General features: G+C 42.5%; 1 protein-coding gene across 1 annotated transcript in view; it reads left to right on the forward strand.

Annotated features, from left to right (window-relative positions):
• LINGO3 (leucine rich repeat and Ig domain containing 3) overlaps positions 1 to 11,816 on the forward strand; it is a 77,537-nt gene extending 65,721 nt beyond the window's left edge. The window contains exon 2 of the mRNA XM_088469014.1: positions 9,897 to 11,816. Coding sequence (XP_088325140.1) covers positions 9,929 to 11,746 — 1,818 coding nt within the window. The 5' untranslated portion in view covers positions 9,897 to 9,928 and the 3' untranslated portion in view covers positions 11,747 to 11,816. The remainder of the gene's footprint in view (positions 1 to 9,896) is intronic.
• The last annotated feature ends 4,039 nt before the right edge of the window (positions 11,817 to 15,855 follow it).

Genomic DNA, 15,855 nt, shown 5'->3' on the forward strand with positions numbered 1-15,855 from the left:
CCTCAGTAGGAGCCTCCAGCAGGTGTACTCACTGTGGCTTCACTTGGGTGCACCAGCTTGGCTGGCCAGTGCGGGTGGTAGCGGCGGTAGGCTCGAGGGAAGAAAGCAGCTGTTAGCTGCATCCGGAAAGTATTCACAGCGCTTCACTTTTTCCACATTTTGTTATGTTACAGCTTTATTCCAAAATGGAATAAATAAATTTTTGTCCTCAAAATTCTACACACAATACCCAATAATGACAACATGTAAAAAGTTTTTTTGAGATTTTTGCAGATTTAAAAAAATAAATAAATAAGAAATAACATGTAAATTAGTATTCACAGCCTTTGCTCAATACTTTGTTGATGCACCTTTGGCAGCAATTACAGCCTCAAGTCTTTTTGAATATGATGCCACAAGCTTGGCACATATATCTTTGGGCAGTTTCGCCCATTCCTCTTTGCAGCACTTTTCAAGCTCCATCAGGTTGGATGGGAAGTGTCGGTGCACAGGTATTTTCAGATCTCTCCAGACATGTTCAATCGGATTCAAGTCTGGGCTCTGGCTGGGCCACTCAAGGACATTCACGGAGTTGTCCTGGAGCCACTCCTTTGATATATTGGCTGTGTTTTAGGGTCGTTGTCCTGCTGAAAGATGAACCGTTGCCCCAGTCAAGAGCGCTCTGGAGCAGGTTTTCATCCAGAATGTCTCTGTACATTGCTGCATTCATCTTTCCCTCTATCCTGACTAGTCTCCCAGTTCCTGCCGCTGAAAAACATCCCCACAGCATGATGCTGCCACCACCATGATTCACTGTAGGGATGGTATTGGCCTGGTGATGAGTGGTGCCTGGTTTCCTCCACTCACTCACGCCAAAGAGTTCAATCTTTGTCTCATCAGACCAGAGAATTTTGTTTCTCATGGTCTGAGAGTTCTTCAGGTGCATTTTGGCAAACTCCAGGCGGGCTGCCATGTGCTTTTTCTAAGGAGTGGCTTCCGTCTGGCCACTCTACCATACAGGCCTGATTGGTGGATTGCTGCAGAGATGGTTGTCCTTCTGGAAGGTTCTCCTCTCTCCTCAGAGGAATGCTGTAGACGGCCAGCCAACTCTAGGAAGAGTCCTGGTGGTTCCGAACTTCTTCCATTTACGTATGATGGAGGCCACTGTGCTCATTGGGACCTTCAAAGCAGCAGATATTTTTCTGTACCCTTCCCCAGATTTGTGCCTCGAGACAATACTGTCTCGGAGGTCTACAAACAATTCCTTGGACTTCATGCTTGGTTTGTGCTCTGACATGCACTGTCATGTGTGGGACCTTATATAGAAGTGTATGCCTTTCAAAATCATGTCCAATCAACTGAATTTACCACAGGTGGACTCCAATTAAGCTGTAGGAACATCTCAAGGATGATCAGTGGAAACAAGATGCACCTGAGCTCAATTTTGCACTTCATGGCAAAGGCTGTGAACACTTATGTACATGTGATTTCTTAGTTGTTTTTTTTTAATTAAATTTGCAAAAATCTCAAAAAAACTTTTTACACATTGTCATTATGTGTGTAGAAGTTTGCGGACAAAAATTAATTTATTCCTTTTTGGAATAAGGCTGTAATATAACAAAATGTGAAAAAAGTGAAGTGCTGTGAATACTTTCCGGGTTCACTGTATATAATATAATCCACCAGTCATCTATTATTATTATTATCTATCTCAGCCCTCTTCCGACACACATACTCCCAACCTACTTGTCCCTGTAACCAGGTCCTTGGAGAGCCGTCACGGGCTGATGGGAAGGGAGTATGGACTAATTGCAGGAGGCGTGGCCACGTCCCCTTAGGCGGAAAAAAACCCACACTTTTTTGCAGTATCGTGCGGGCGGCATGTCCCCGATTCCCGGGCTCCAAGCAGCGTGCATTGAGGTAACCTGAGCAGATCACTCAGGCTGCCAGTACTGTGTACAGTGGCTGTGTGTTACAGGGGGCGATCGCCCCCCTGGTTCCGCCACTGTGTAAATACTCGTAAATGCAAAATCTGTAATTTCTACCCAAATATTGATGTGATGTTTACATTCCTCAGAAGTGATTGATACTGAGCATTGGCCTATATTTTCCCTAAGTAAATAAATACATTGTGTCTGAATTGTATTAAAAATAATATTGATACACAATGTATTTATTTACTTAGTTTATTTATTTACAGCCACAAAATTTTCCAGTGTAATATAATTAGCAAAATGTTCAAATGTGATTTTCCTTTGCTTTCATGACTTATGTAAGGCATTAATGTAATTGCAACACGTAATATTCTTTAGTAGTGTGGGATGAGCCTGGGGCAGCCCAGCTTCACCGGGAGTGATGGGCACACCCCAATGTGATGCCACGAGGTAATGCACCTTCTTGGGAGGTGCCCCCCCTTTCATCTGCCGTATATTGGGAGATGGGAGGCAGTGCTAATACATAGCCTGATTCAGCAAGGATCACAGTTGCTTATACGCACGCAATTGGCCGATTACTTTGCACTGTGCATGCGTATGCATCGCAGTGTGGGTGCGCGAACCAGACTGCGATCGGTGGGCTTCTGAAAATGGGGTTGTGTCGCTCCTGTTTACTGGGAGTGACGAGGCCAGGGTCTGCGCCTTCTGATGCTGATATCCTGGCCCCAGCTGAGATGTTCTGGCGGTCATTCTGAGTAGGCTTAGGCTTACTCAGGTGCCCGATTGTCTCAATGGTGATCCGATGCTGTGTCTTCGGATGCAGCACTCAGATCTGTGATACTGTCAGTGGGCGTATTTTCTCATCAGCAGCCTCTTGCAGCATTAGAATATCTTTTCATTATGGCTGCGTCCAAAAATGCAGCAACAATCATAATAGCAGACAACTCTGAATCAGGCCCTATACGTGGCTGGTTTATGCAAGTAAATCATAGGCGACACCGGGTCTGGTGAGGGGACACCCGGTGCACACTCTGGCTACCCCCCAGTCAAAAAGGGCATGTGGCCTAAATAAAACGGTATTGGCCTCACGGAGGATCCTGACAACATCACTCTGGGGGCAGCCCAGCATCGCCGGAGATGCTAGGCTGCCCTGGGAGACTGGGCTGTCAGCACTATCAGCTCCTCTTGCAGCACTTGGCTCTTGTCACTGCAGAGGAGCTGGCATTTTGTGTCACCCTCTCCGAGGGTGACACCCAGGTGCGACCCCCACCCCCCTAATGACGCCACTGAAGTAGATGTGGCTTGTCAGTGGTATTACAATATGCTAAAAAATACAGCATGTTCACAATATAGCACTTTAACAAAGTATCACATAAATAATGCAGCCTGACATTGAACGAATAATTCTATTAATAAATATTACAGTTTTATTTACCATACAAAATACAACTGAATTCAGATGCAATTACAAAATAAAATAAAATTATCAATTAATTAATGCAAATAGGCAGCCATACTAATAACTTACCTAGTAACAAAACACACTAAGAGTGTATTTTGTACCAGAGTTACAGCACCTGGAAGATATGTTTCTTGGCAGGTGTATATGGGTTGTAGGGGACTGCAAGAGCTGCATTTGTGTAAACCTACTGTACCCAGCCTACACTTGCATTCAGTGATGCGCAGTGAGGTCAATGGCTGGGAAGGCACACATGGAGATGGGTCTGAGTGCTGGGAGCCTGTCTTACCCCCATACTCACTGTAACTCTCCACTCACTATACTAAGCTCTAGTATCCATAGATTCTCTTACCTGCATCACTGTGTCTTCTCTGGCTGCTGTGCTCCAAACTCTAAACACTGCAGTGCACTTCCTGGTCACATGACAGTCATACCTGCATCACTGTGCCTTCTCTTGCTGCTGAGATCCAATCCCTAAACACTGAAGTGCACTTCCTGGCCACATGACACATTCAAGGTGTCCAACAATGCTAACGGCATGCCCCCCATACTCAGAGGCATGCCTCTATTAGCTCTCTTTCTGTGCAGCTTACTGCACATGGATTGGCCCCACCCACAGCTCTGCAAGCAGTGCCTGACTATGCAAAGGTGAAGCTGAGCTGTTGCTGCCTCATATCATCTCTCTGCAGTCCCAGGGAGCTCCACAAAGTTGGTGAGTGTTAACTATAAAAATTATTACAATAAACAAAGAAGAGGTTTATAAGTTATAGATATCTTCTTTGTATTATTCTAATCATTTTTATATCAAATCTCAGGAGTATGTCAGGGGAGGCTCTGCCTATCCTGACCCCTGACTGCACATCCCTGCTTGCATGCCTCCATCCTAACCCATCACACCTCTCTAAGAGGGGAACTTAGTTCAGTGCTATGGCTATGATGTGCCACTGTCACATTGCAGCCAGCAACACTGCACCCCATAGAGGGGCTCAGAGAACCGTATATGGTGGTACATTACGAAAAATTGAATTGACCCCTAAGTGTAAGGAGTGGTAAAGACAAGATATCGGATGTGCAATTAGATGGAAAAGCAAGGGTTTTGTGCTCATGTGCAATGTAAAAAATGCATATTTTAAACAAAAAAATACAGTTACTTCCTACATCGGCCTTGCATCGTCCCATTTCATACCTGACCTATTCAGTCTGTTAATATCTTATTTAGGGCAGTGTTAATCAAGTGTCTCCATGAAGAGGGCAGGGGTTTTGTTATCCATTTTGGCTCATCACAAAACAATATTAAAGACATATTTGGTTGACTACTTACTGTTCATTTAGATTTTATTTTTTCCTTTTGTTTGTGTCCTTTAAGTGTGTTGTTTGGCAGGTGCCTCAGTTAGACATAGCTCCCAAGATTGGAGGTGAGCTAATCAGCCACATCACGTGTGGCCACATCACAGAGGGCCTGTCTTGCTGAAATTGGGACAGTTAGAGCTATTTCACACACTCCGGTTCTGGCCGGCCAGGCAAGAACCGGGCGGTAGCTGGCCGGGGTTTTTCAGGCACCCTGTGCCTTTCACAAGCAGCGGCTTTGAGCCGCTTTGATTTATTTATTTATTTTTTTATCCTATTGGGCATGCGCACAGCAGCTGCACAAGCCCGGCCGGCAGAAGCCAGTGTGTGTGAAAGGAAACATTGTTTCCTTCACACTACTGGCGTGCAGGGACGCCACGGCACGGCACCGTCCTGCATAGTAGTTTTTTCCGGCTATAAGACGGCGACCGTGCCATGGCCGTGCCGTGTGAAAGGACCCGCTGAATTCCTGCATGTACTAGATTTTACACCAGGCTGAAAACCGGGCGGCTTTTTTCCGCCCGGTCAAAACCGTAGTGTGTGAAATAGCTCTTAGGAGGTATGGTCAGGGTTTTAGTCACTTGCAACCAAACTCAAGCACAAGCATTATTTCAGTAATTATTTCATATTTTGTACTTGTCTACTGTCACTGAAAGCTGTATTTAAGTACAATCTATGCTTATTGTGTTTAGTACACACTAGGCTGGCATAGAGGCCTATTTATTCATATTAACATTATGGCTCTGAAAATTTGCATTTCTTATGTGTGACCTTAAGAGAGGGAAATATCTGCTGAGGTCTCTCCTCGCACTCCGGTGGCTCCTTCTATGCTTTTTAGAGCTTGATAAATTGCAAGACTAGAATGTCCCCATACACTGTATTTGAACAGCGATATGCCGAGAGGCATTACTTCATTCACTGTAAAACATGTGGAAACTGCAAGTTTTGCATGATTTGCAGCACCAAAAAGCTTGATAAATAGGTCCCATAGACAGGGACAAAACTAAGGGGGCTGGGTGGTCACGTGACCCGGGCGTGGATTTAGGGGGGTGCTGATGTCCGGTCTGGCATCTAAATTAACAGCAGTGGTGTACCCAGCTGCTGCCATAACACATTGCAGTGGACAGCTTGCTGCTGCCTGCCCTTTTTGGTCTGCCCCCTCTCTCTGCAGTGTCTCTTGGGACTGGAAATTTCTCTTCCAGTTCATTCACACAGTACCACCCTGACTTGCGCCAAGAAGCCGTTAGGACTAGTGATGGGAAATGTAGTTAATTTTGGTGATCAGTTCATTATGATCTAGTTCACTGAAAAGAATAGTTCAAATGATCAGTTCATGTAGTTCATTTAAGTCATTACGTCACTGGCTCTGAAACACTGCTGAGAGAAGTGATTGGAAACATAGAACTAGTTTATTGCACAAACAGTAGGGATTTCAACTACTAGCTCATTATGTGAGTTATAGTCTTGTTCAAATGGTCAGCTATGTTTAATATGTCTGATCTTTTAATATTTTAAAAAAGCAATATATAACAAACTACTAGTAGTAGTGACATGTTTAGCTCTGCAATGTAATTTAATTGTTGATATAAATTTTATTTCCATAATATACAAGTGAGAGAGACCCAAATTCAGAGTATTGTAACGTGTCACTTTTTTTTTCTTTTAAAATACAGTAATTACAAGGAAAAAAACTTTGCCTCATTTTTTAATTGCACCCATTAATGTCACTTAATGCACACCAGAGCTACTGTAGATTAACAATAGGGCGGGTGGGATTACAGCCTCCACATAAAAATAGGGGGATGGTCTCAATATGGGCAAGTTCTTTACTTGTCCTCTTTAGAATGTTTTATACATCACACTATAAAACTGAGATCAGTAAAGTAAAGATAGGAGGACGATGTATGAAACCTTAGAGAGAAAGATAAAGTAAAGAAGTTATGCAAAGCATAGTCTATAAAATGACAGAAGCTGATAGGTTCCTTTTTATCTCTCATGAAGGTTTGATACATCTCTCCACATGAGTCACTGAGTCACTGACCTATTCGAACTAGTGAACTAGAATGCCTGAATCTAGTTCAATGAGCCACCTCTGGTCGTTTAGCAGTACTGACTCATGCCTAATGGAGCTGCTGTGCTCTCTCTGTCACTGTGTCTAACTCCTCCCATTTGTTTTAGATCCTGATGAACTGATCTTTGCCAGAGCTGTGAACTGATTGAACTAGTTAATTTTGAAGATCAGTTAATTTTAAACTGATCATGCGTGAACTACTCATCACTAGTTAGGACCCTTGCGGTGTTGGGGCGGGCAGCCAGTGCCGGCCCGTCCGTTACGCTTAGAGGTCCACACCGCCGGCAATCCACCACTGCTGTTACCGCCAGTCCCCCGTTGTGCAGGAGCCACCAGGTGAGAGGCGGGTAGAGGAGAGAGGGCTGTGGTGTGATGTAAGGAGGTGTGCTGTGTAAGGAGGCTGTGGTGTGAGGGGACGGTGCAGTGAGGGGACTGTAGTGCGAGGGGGCTGTGCAGTGATGGGACTGTGCAGTTAGGTGTCTGTGCAGTGAGGGGGCTGTGGTGTAAGGGGGCTGTGTTGTGGGGGGCTGTGCAGTGAGGGGGCTGTGGTGTAAGGGGGCTGTGCAGTGATGGGACTGTGCAGTGAGGGGGCTGTGGTGTAAGGGGGCTGTGTTGTGGGGGGCTGTGCAGTGAGGGGCCTGTGCAGTGAGGGGGCTGTGGTGTGAGGGGGCTGTGCAGTGATGGGACTGTGCAGTTAGGTGTCTGTGCAGTGAGGGGGCTGTGGTGTAAGGGGGCTGTGGTGTAAGGGGGCTGTGCAGTGAGGGGCCTGTTCAGTGAGGGGGCTGTGGTGTAAGGGGGCTGTGTTGTGGGGGGCTGTGCAGTGAGGGGGCTGTGCTGTGGGGGGCTGTGAGGTGAGAGGGTTATTCTGTGCTGTTATTAATGGGCAGGTAAAGTTATTATACATTTAGAGAGGGGGTTGGGGGGGCAGTAAGACAATCAGTAATATCAAAACATTAGGGGGGCGCCAAATTAGTGCCTTTCCCCGAATGACAGAAATCCTAGTTTCGGCCTTGCATAGAGCACTGCAGTATATTCATATATAAATAATAATAAAACATGCAGAATAAGAATAGATATACTGTAAATGTATACACTAAAGAGTCCAAGGGCTCTCTGTTTTGGGCTGGTTTACACAGACATATGGTCCACTGGAAATTACAGAAACAGTACCTGCAGAAACCAAAGATCCATGATTAGTATAGCAGAAGCCATAACCCCTAGTCAGAACTGTAGTGGTGTAACACACCATTGTAGTTGGGATGAGTCTCTTTTATGCCCCATCCAGTTTACACAGTGGGAATCCTTACAGTGCATAAGGTTGAACAATGATCACTAGACAATAGGAAGGAGCATCATTACATTAGTCCATGAGCACCTCGAGAATTGCCCGAAATTATCCCTGTGTAATCTCTTTTTGTGACCTGCTGTTGTGGACCGACCAGCATATGCAAATGCTATATAATTGTCAGTGGAAATGTGCAATTTGCCTGTCTTTATTCATGATGTAAGACCTCAAATAATGAGGTTGTCCACCTCTCACCTCTCTAGAGGTTGCATGCCAATCCTGTAGGCTGCGACTGTCACTGAATTTTACAGTAAAGGCTCCTGCTGGAGGAAATACCTTGTTACTTTCAGTACTTTTGGAATACTTCACATTCCAAAAGCCCCAAATAAGGAAGCCTGCACATATACAGTATTCTAGTGTCATTCAAAAATAAATTATATTTGCAGATGCACCAATCCATTTGGGTACATATTATGTGCTCTATCTAGCTATTAACTGTAATGTGTTCTTTTGTGTACTTCTGATTTTTACATTTTGTGAATACTCACTGAAACCACACCTCCGGTCACAACCCAGTATCAATGATGCAAATAGATGTGCGCTAGCATTATTGATGCGCCTGATTCTGAATAAGGCCCCATGTAACCTCTTGTCCTTTTGGGAGCAAATTGCTGATTGACATTTGCTTTCATACCATACCAGATTTTCATTCCAACCAATCAACTAGTTGGATGGTTGGACAGAAAATCTTTACGTGTGTACCCAGCCTTATAGAGAATATATTTACAAACTACAACAATATCACTGTAATAATTAAATGCATTTTTATTTTCTATGAAACAATTTTATTTTAATTTTCATTAAATTACCTTCAATTGTTTGGTTATTAGGTTTGGTTATTAGCCAGATTTTTTTTTCTACAATTTTAGTAGCTCTTCAGGAGGTTTAATTTTTCTAAAGTAGCTCACACCTCAATTAAGGTTGGCGATCACTGCATTATATTGTACATTATAGTTTATGCTTGTTATACAGTGGTTCTCAAACTCGGCCCTCAGGACCCCACACAGGTTATGTTTTCCCGGTCACCCAGCAGGTGCACAGGTGTATTCATTAATCACTGACACATTTTAAAAGATCCACAGGTGGAGCTAATTATTTCACTTGTGATTATATGAGGAGACCTGGAAAACATGCACTGGTTGGGGTCCTGAGGACCAAGTTTGAGAACCTGTGTTATTATAGAACTATGTATAGCAGGGGGTTTCACCTCCAATCCTCAAGTAACACCAGGTTATGTTTTCAGAATTTATATCAATTTATATGTATTACTGACCCAGCAAATAGAAAAACTCAACTGTGCATGATTGAAGGAATTCAGAGAACATGACCTGTTGAAGACTAGTGTTGAAAACCAACTAGTGTTGAAAACCAACATTACATTATTTGTCTGTAATATTATAATTTATCATAAGTGGTTACCATAGGTTGAATGGCCAAACTGCTTTAATGTGCTGGACCTCATTTATAGCAAGTGGGTAAAGTGCAGGACATAACAATTTGGTTTTGCACCTGAGCAGCTACATGGGACTTTTGCTGCTCAACTCAACCTATTAGCCATTACAACCATATGATGCTCAATGAATATGGGGGAAATCTAGGCATGCAAATTGAGGAGCACAAAGAGTTTTTGGGCTGCACCTTCAATGTATTGTGGTTTGTAAATGAGGCCTTAAATATAGCACTGAAATGTATACCTGTAATATAACTGCTAATTTGAAGTTGTAACTTTAATATATGTTGCATTTTCTTTCTAATTTCTAGGTGCCTGGAAAGATGGTAGAAGCTCTGTTTGTATGATGCCTGGTAAAATGGCATCATGCTGGCCCTATATCCTAGTTTTTCACCTTCTCTTACTATATTCAGAACGAAAGACACTGGGGTGTCCTGCCCGTTGTGAATGCACACCCCAGATCCGGTCAGTAATTTGCCACCGTAAGCGCCTCACTGCCATCCCAGAGGGAATCCCCTCTGAAACAAAACTCTTGGACCTCAGCAAGAACCGCATTCGCTGCCTGAATCCTGGTGAACTTTCCTCATACCCAGAGCTGGAAGAAGTGGACCTTAGTGAAAATATTATCTCAATAATAGAGCCAGGGGCTTTTGCCAATCTGTTTTACCTTCAAACCCTCAAACTGAAAGGAAACCAGTTGAAACTTATTCCAATTGGAGTATTCAACAAACTTAGCAACTTAACTTTGCTGGATATTAGTGAAAATAAAATTGTCATTCTATTGGATTTCATGTTTCAGGATTTGCGAAATTTGAAAAGTCTTGAAGTTGGGGACAATGAACTGTTGTACATATCACAGAAAGCCTTTTCAGGACTGGTAGGACTTGAGCAACTAACTATTGAAAAATGCAACCTAACCTCTATATCTTCTGACTCACTGTCTTACTTGCAAGGTCTTGAGGTCTTGAAGCTGCGTCACTTGAGCATTAGCTCTTTGGAGGATCAGAACTTCCAGAAACTTTACAGCCTCAAAGAACTAGAAATTGACTGCTGGCCATTTTTAGAAGAAGTCTGCCCAACAGCTTTCCAAGGATTGAATCTCACTTGCATTTCCATCACCTATACTAATATAACCTCAGTGCCAGCAGCTGCACTAAAAAGTCTTACTTACCTGGAATATCTCAACCTTTCCTACAATCCTATTAGAGTTATTCAACGGGGTTCCTTTAAGGACCTTATTAGACTTAGGGAGCTCCACATCGTTGGGACGTCTCTAACTATTGTTGAATCCCAAGCATTTTATGGCTTGAGACAGATTCGTCTGCTAAATGTCTCCAACAATCTCCTATCTACACTGGAGGAGAGCACTTTCCAGTCAGTCAACACTCTAGAAACACTGCGAGTGGATGCCAACCCTCTTGCCTGTGATTGCCGTCTACTATGGATTTTGCAACGAAGGAAGACACTCAACTTTGATGGCCATCAGCCTGTCTGTGCTTCTCCTGCTGAAATCCAGGGCAGTGCTTTGTGTGACTACCCAGATTCAATACTTTTTGAATATTTCACATGCCAAAAGCCTAAAATAAGGGACCGAAAGCTCCAACACATCACAGCTCATGAAGGGCAACCTGTATCATTTCACTGTAAGGCAGATGGGGAGCCCATTCCACTCATTGTCTGGGTTTCACCCCAACGAAGGATGATCACCAGCAGGAGTGTTGGGAGAACTACTGTCCTACCAGAGGGTACCCTTACAATAAGATATGCTCAGGTGCAAGACAGTGGAACCTATATCTGTATTGCCACCAATGCGGGAGGTAATGACACTTACTTTGCTACATTGACTGTAAAAGGGGACAACTCACCATATTCCAATCGAACACTGTATCTTGCAGAATATAATGATACCTCCCACAATGACACCCACGTTTTCTTGAAGTTTACCCTGGACCTCAAAACTATCTTAGTTTCAACAGCCATGGGCTGCATTACCTTTCTAGGGGTTGTTCTTTTTTGTTTTCTTCTCCTGTTTGTATGGAGCAGAGGAAGAGGGCAACATAAAAATAACTTTTCAGTTGAGTATTCCTTCCGTAAGGTTGATGGACCTGCCACTGTGGGTGGTCATGGCGGAGCCAGGAAGTTCAATATGAAAATGATATGAGAGTAGAGAAGTTATTCATTTACAATGGCTGGACACTGTGATGGTTTGATCATTAAACGTAGTGAGTTGAAAGGAGTGCCTCATGTATTAGCTTACGTTTTTACAGATTGCAACATTATTATTCCATTTACAATATATCAAAGCAAAGGGCTATGATCTTGCTCTTGACAAGTGGGTTGCCCTGACCAGCTAAACTCATGTAATCTGTATGATTGAGCAAAGTTGGTTTCAACCGCAAAACTCACTTTTCCAGAAGATTAGTGCCTCTCCCTTTCTTTGCAGAAGGTGCAACAAAGTGTGAAACAATGACTTTAGCTTCATTAACCAAGTTAACAAATGATAGGGAGCTATTCAATTAAATCCAATTGCCTCAATGTGCCCTTCTGAAATGGCACATCGCGGACGGCAGCATCACTACATATTCCTTGAACCTCATAGAGGTACACCAGAAAAGTAGCAATGTTGAGGGTGATATATATGGCAGATATATGCACAGCCGAACATCACGGTTTGGCAGCACCTCCTGCTGGATTGAATGAGTCCCATAAAATACCAAGCTCGTAACACTTAAATGATAAATGGTATATAGATACAGAAGCCAAGTCTTTTAGGAAACAATACAATAAAACAGGGTTAACATAAAAATATATATTTTTTAATGATTCCATTCCAAGAGAAGGAATACAACTTAATGGATGACAATTTAATTCAAACACCAGGGCCCGGTATATTAGCACACCCCTAGTAACTGTTCAGAAAAATATAAGACATATATAATCCATCTGTCACAATAAACCAATAATGGAACTTTCTCAGAATATATATATATATATATATATATATATATATATAAAAGGACCTTATTGTAAACATGTTTAGCATGTTTATGCTATTATTAAAAGTCTTTAAGGTAATACTAGGAATTATTGTAGCACAGAATATTAGGGTTACCTTTTGGATTGACAAATACATTCACTCATAATTAGTAACTTGAAACAGATATGCATAAATAAAACAATTCTATTGTATACATACAAAACAACACTTAAACTGGAGATTGATATATGTAGTCTAACTGCGCTCAACCCCTATGATGTCATATATTATGCATTTCTAGGTCAGGGTGACCTAATACTTCCCATTATAAACTACATATTAGAAAAATGTAGATTGTTATTAATCAGACACAATACCTTCATATATGTGCTCTATTAAATACACAAAGCATATTCTTTGTAGTAATGCATAATTGGTGAGAGATTTGTCTTCTTTGCCGCACCCACAGAAACCTATACCACCATACATTGACTCTGTATTTCATGCCTTCTTAAAGGGGTAATGTTACACACTATTGAAACAAGGTACTTCGTTTTAGCTGTTATAACTTACATTGTTTCACACACAGCTAATCGAGTTTAAATGATGAAAGTGTTCAAGTTTATTATTTTGGAGTGAAGCTCCTTACTAATGAGTGTAACAAATCATGCTTTGCACTATTTGGTAACCAGCTTTAGGGCCTGATTCAGATCTGGACGCAAAGTTGATGTTTCATGCAAGTGGAGCGATTGTTATCCATTGCGCATGCGCCAGAGGACAGTACGCATGGGCGGCGATTGATTAGCGATCACACACATAGAGGTATCCATCGCAAAGTGAGTGACAGTCAGTGTATGGGGGAGATAACGGGGAGATGGCTAGGCAAACGTAGGCATGGCAGGACCGTTTAAACGCCATTTCATGGGTGTGCATAAATTAAATCTCCTTCGCAGCATGAGAGCTCTCTGAGTGTCAGGAGAGACGCAGTGTTTGAGACAGGTCAGACATCACTCAGAAGCTGCGTGGCTGCCCGATCTGCATCAATGTTACCGATGTTTATGCTGTTGCATGTCGTCGGATGGAAAAGAGAAGGCAGCAGTGGGCGCACTTATGCTTGAGTAGGCTTTTGAGCCATTAGCATATTTTTTAAATTACGATCCGTGCGAGATCTCAGCTGCGATTGTATGTGCGTCCACATCTGAATCAGGCCCTTAGTGCAGACGTCATTGAACACACTGTAGAACTGTGTAAAATTAGTAAAGGTATAATAAAAGATACATACTGCATAGAAATTACTTCACTCTCTTCACAAGTGGGAAAATGTTATACTTACAAAAAAATACAGTTGATATTCTTCCCAGCCTTTGTGTGACCAGCTCCACCAAAGGGATTAATTGTACTACTTGGCTCTAGTTATATAGTGATCTGGCATGCAATGGATTCATGCAGAACAGTATCAGCATAAGGTTCATGGGACTAGGTTGTTGTACACACATCAACGTCACATGACATTCCCACATACTGCGCAACAGTGTGTGTAATAACTGCAGGGCAATCACTATGCAACCATATCTTATACAAGATTTGCCTGAAATACATTTTATTACATATGCTTATTCCCTGTAATGATTTTCTGTTACCATCATGTGACCCTTTTATTGTCCTTTTTATATCATTTATCTGTATTAAACAATATGTCCCCCCAGAGAGTCCTTAGCATACACAGGCCTATAAAGCGTGTAAAGTACATGGAAACTATGGAGATTATAGTGTTCTCTAGTATAGCAAAAACAAGCAAATAAGTCTGTATTGTAAATTAGTGTGTATTTATGCTATGAAGTATGTGTGCTATGTATAATCTGTTATTTCATTTATACAGAGAACCATTGCAACTGGATTACCAGTCCAACAATGGCTTTATGCTGCTTCATCCTCTTTATGTAATTAATGACCCGGTTTCTATGCTAGTCTCTCTGTCCGTTGAGACATGGCTTTGCACATTAGCTTATGCATGCCATTATATTGACAAGTTGCTGTCTGTTTCCATTAATTTCAGCAATATACACAGCAAACATATTTTACATGTTTTAGATTATTTGCATGATATGAAATCAGTGATTTTAAATTGTAGAAATGCAGCTTATCAAGCATAAATAATAGGGTTAGTAAAGTAATAGGTTTAACATATGTTATTACCATATGCTTTAATGTAGCCCTGCGCAAACCCCAGAAAGTATATAACAACAATTAGCAATATACAGCTGGTACATAATATTTAGAGGTACCTTCCACAGACTTTACTGATTGCATTATGCAGCCCACAAATATTATGAGCCTCTTATCTGTTAGAAACCTGTCCGTGTTTTTTTGTTTGATATAAAAATTATTAGAATAATACTGAGAAGATATTTATAACTTATGCTGGGCATACACTGCCAGATGAAATGCCTTTCAGACCGACAAGCATTTTATCTGTCAGCCCAGCAGATATCGTGGGTATACACTGTGAGATGTCTCACAGTGTATTGGCCCCGATATCTACGCTACGCCACCAGGGAGGAGGCATTTCCCCTTTCCTTCCCTGGGAAGGAACAGGGGAAATGTCTGTCTATCGGCCACGGCTGGGCATACACTGCCCGATGCGGCCGACATTTAATTTAGAAAGTATTGCATCGGATGGGCATGCTGGACGATCCAGCATGCCAGACCGATAGATATTTAATCCTCAGTCACCCGCACACACACTACAATTATTGGGGCGATCCACTGATATCGGGCGGATCGCCGCTATAATTGTATAGTGTATGCCAAGCTTTATAAACATCTTTGTTTATTGGAATAATTTTTATAGTTAACACTCACCAGCTTTGAGGAGCTCCCTGGGACTGCAGGGAGATGAGAGAGGAGGCAGCAACAGCACAGCCTCACTTCTGTAGAGTCAGACACTGCTTGCAGAGCTGGGGGCGGGGCCACAGTGAGCTGCACAGAAAGAGTGCTAATAGAGGCATGCCTTTGAGTATGGGGGCGTGCCTTGAGCACTGATGGACACCTTGGATGTGTCATGTGACCAGGAAGTGAGCAGCAGTGTTTAGAGTTTTGAAACTCAGCAGCAGCAAGAGAAGACAGTGATGCAGGTAGGAGAATCAATGGAGTGAAGCTTAGTGTAGTGAGGGAAGAGTTGCAGTGAGTAGGGGGTGAGACAGGATCCCAGAGGTCAAACCCATCTCAATGTGTGCCTCCCCAGCCATTGACCTTGTATTACAACATTCTACAATTATAGATTATTATCTAAT

Source organism: Taudactylus pleione, unplaced genomic scaffold (genome assembly GCF_031769625.1).
Source record: "Taudactylus pleione unplaced genomic scaffold, aTauple2 ptg000087l, whole genome shotgun sequence".
NCBI lineage: Eukaryota > Metazoa > Chordata > Amphibia > Anura > Myobatrachidae > Taudactylus > Taudactylus pleione.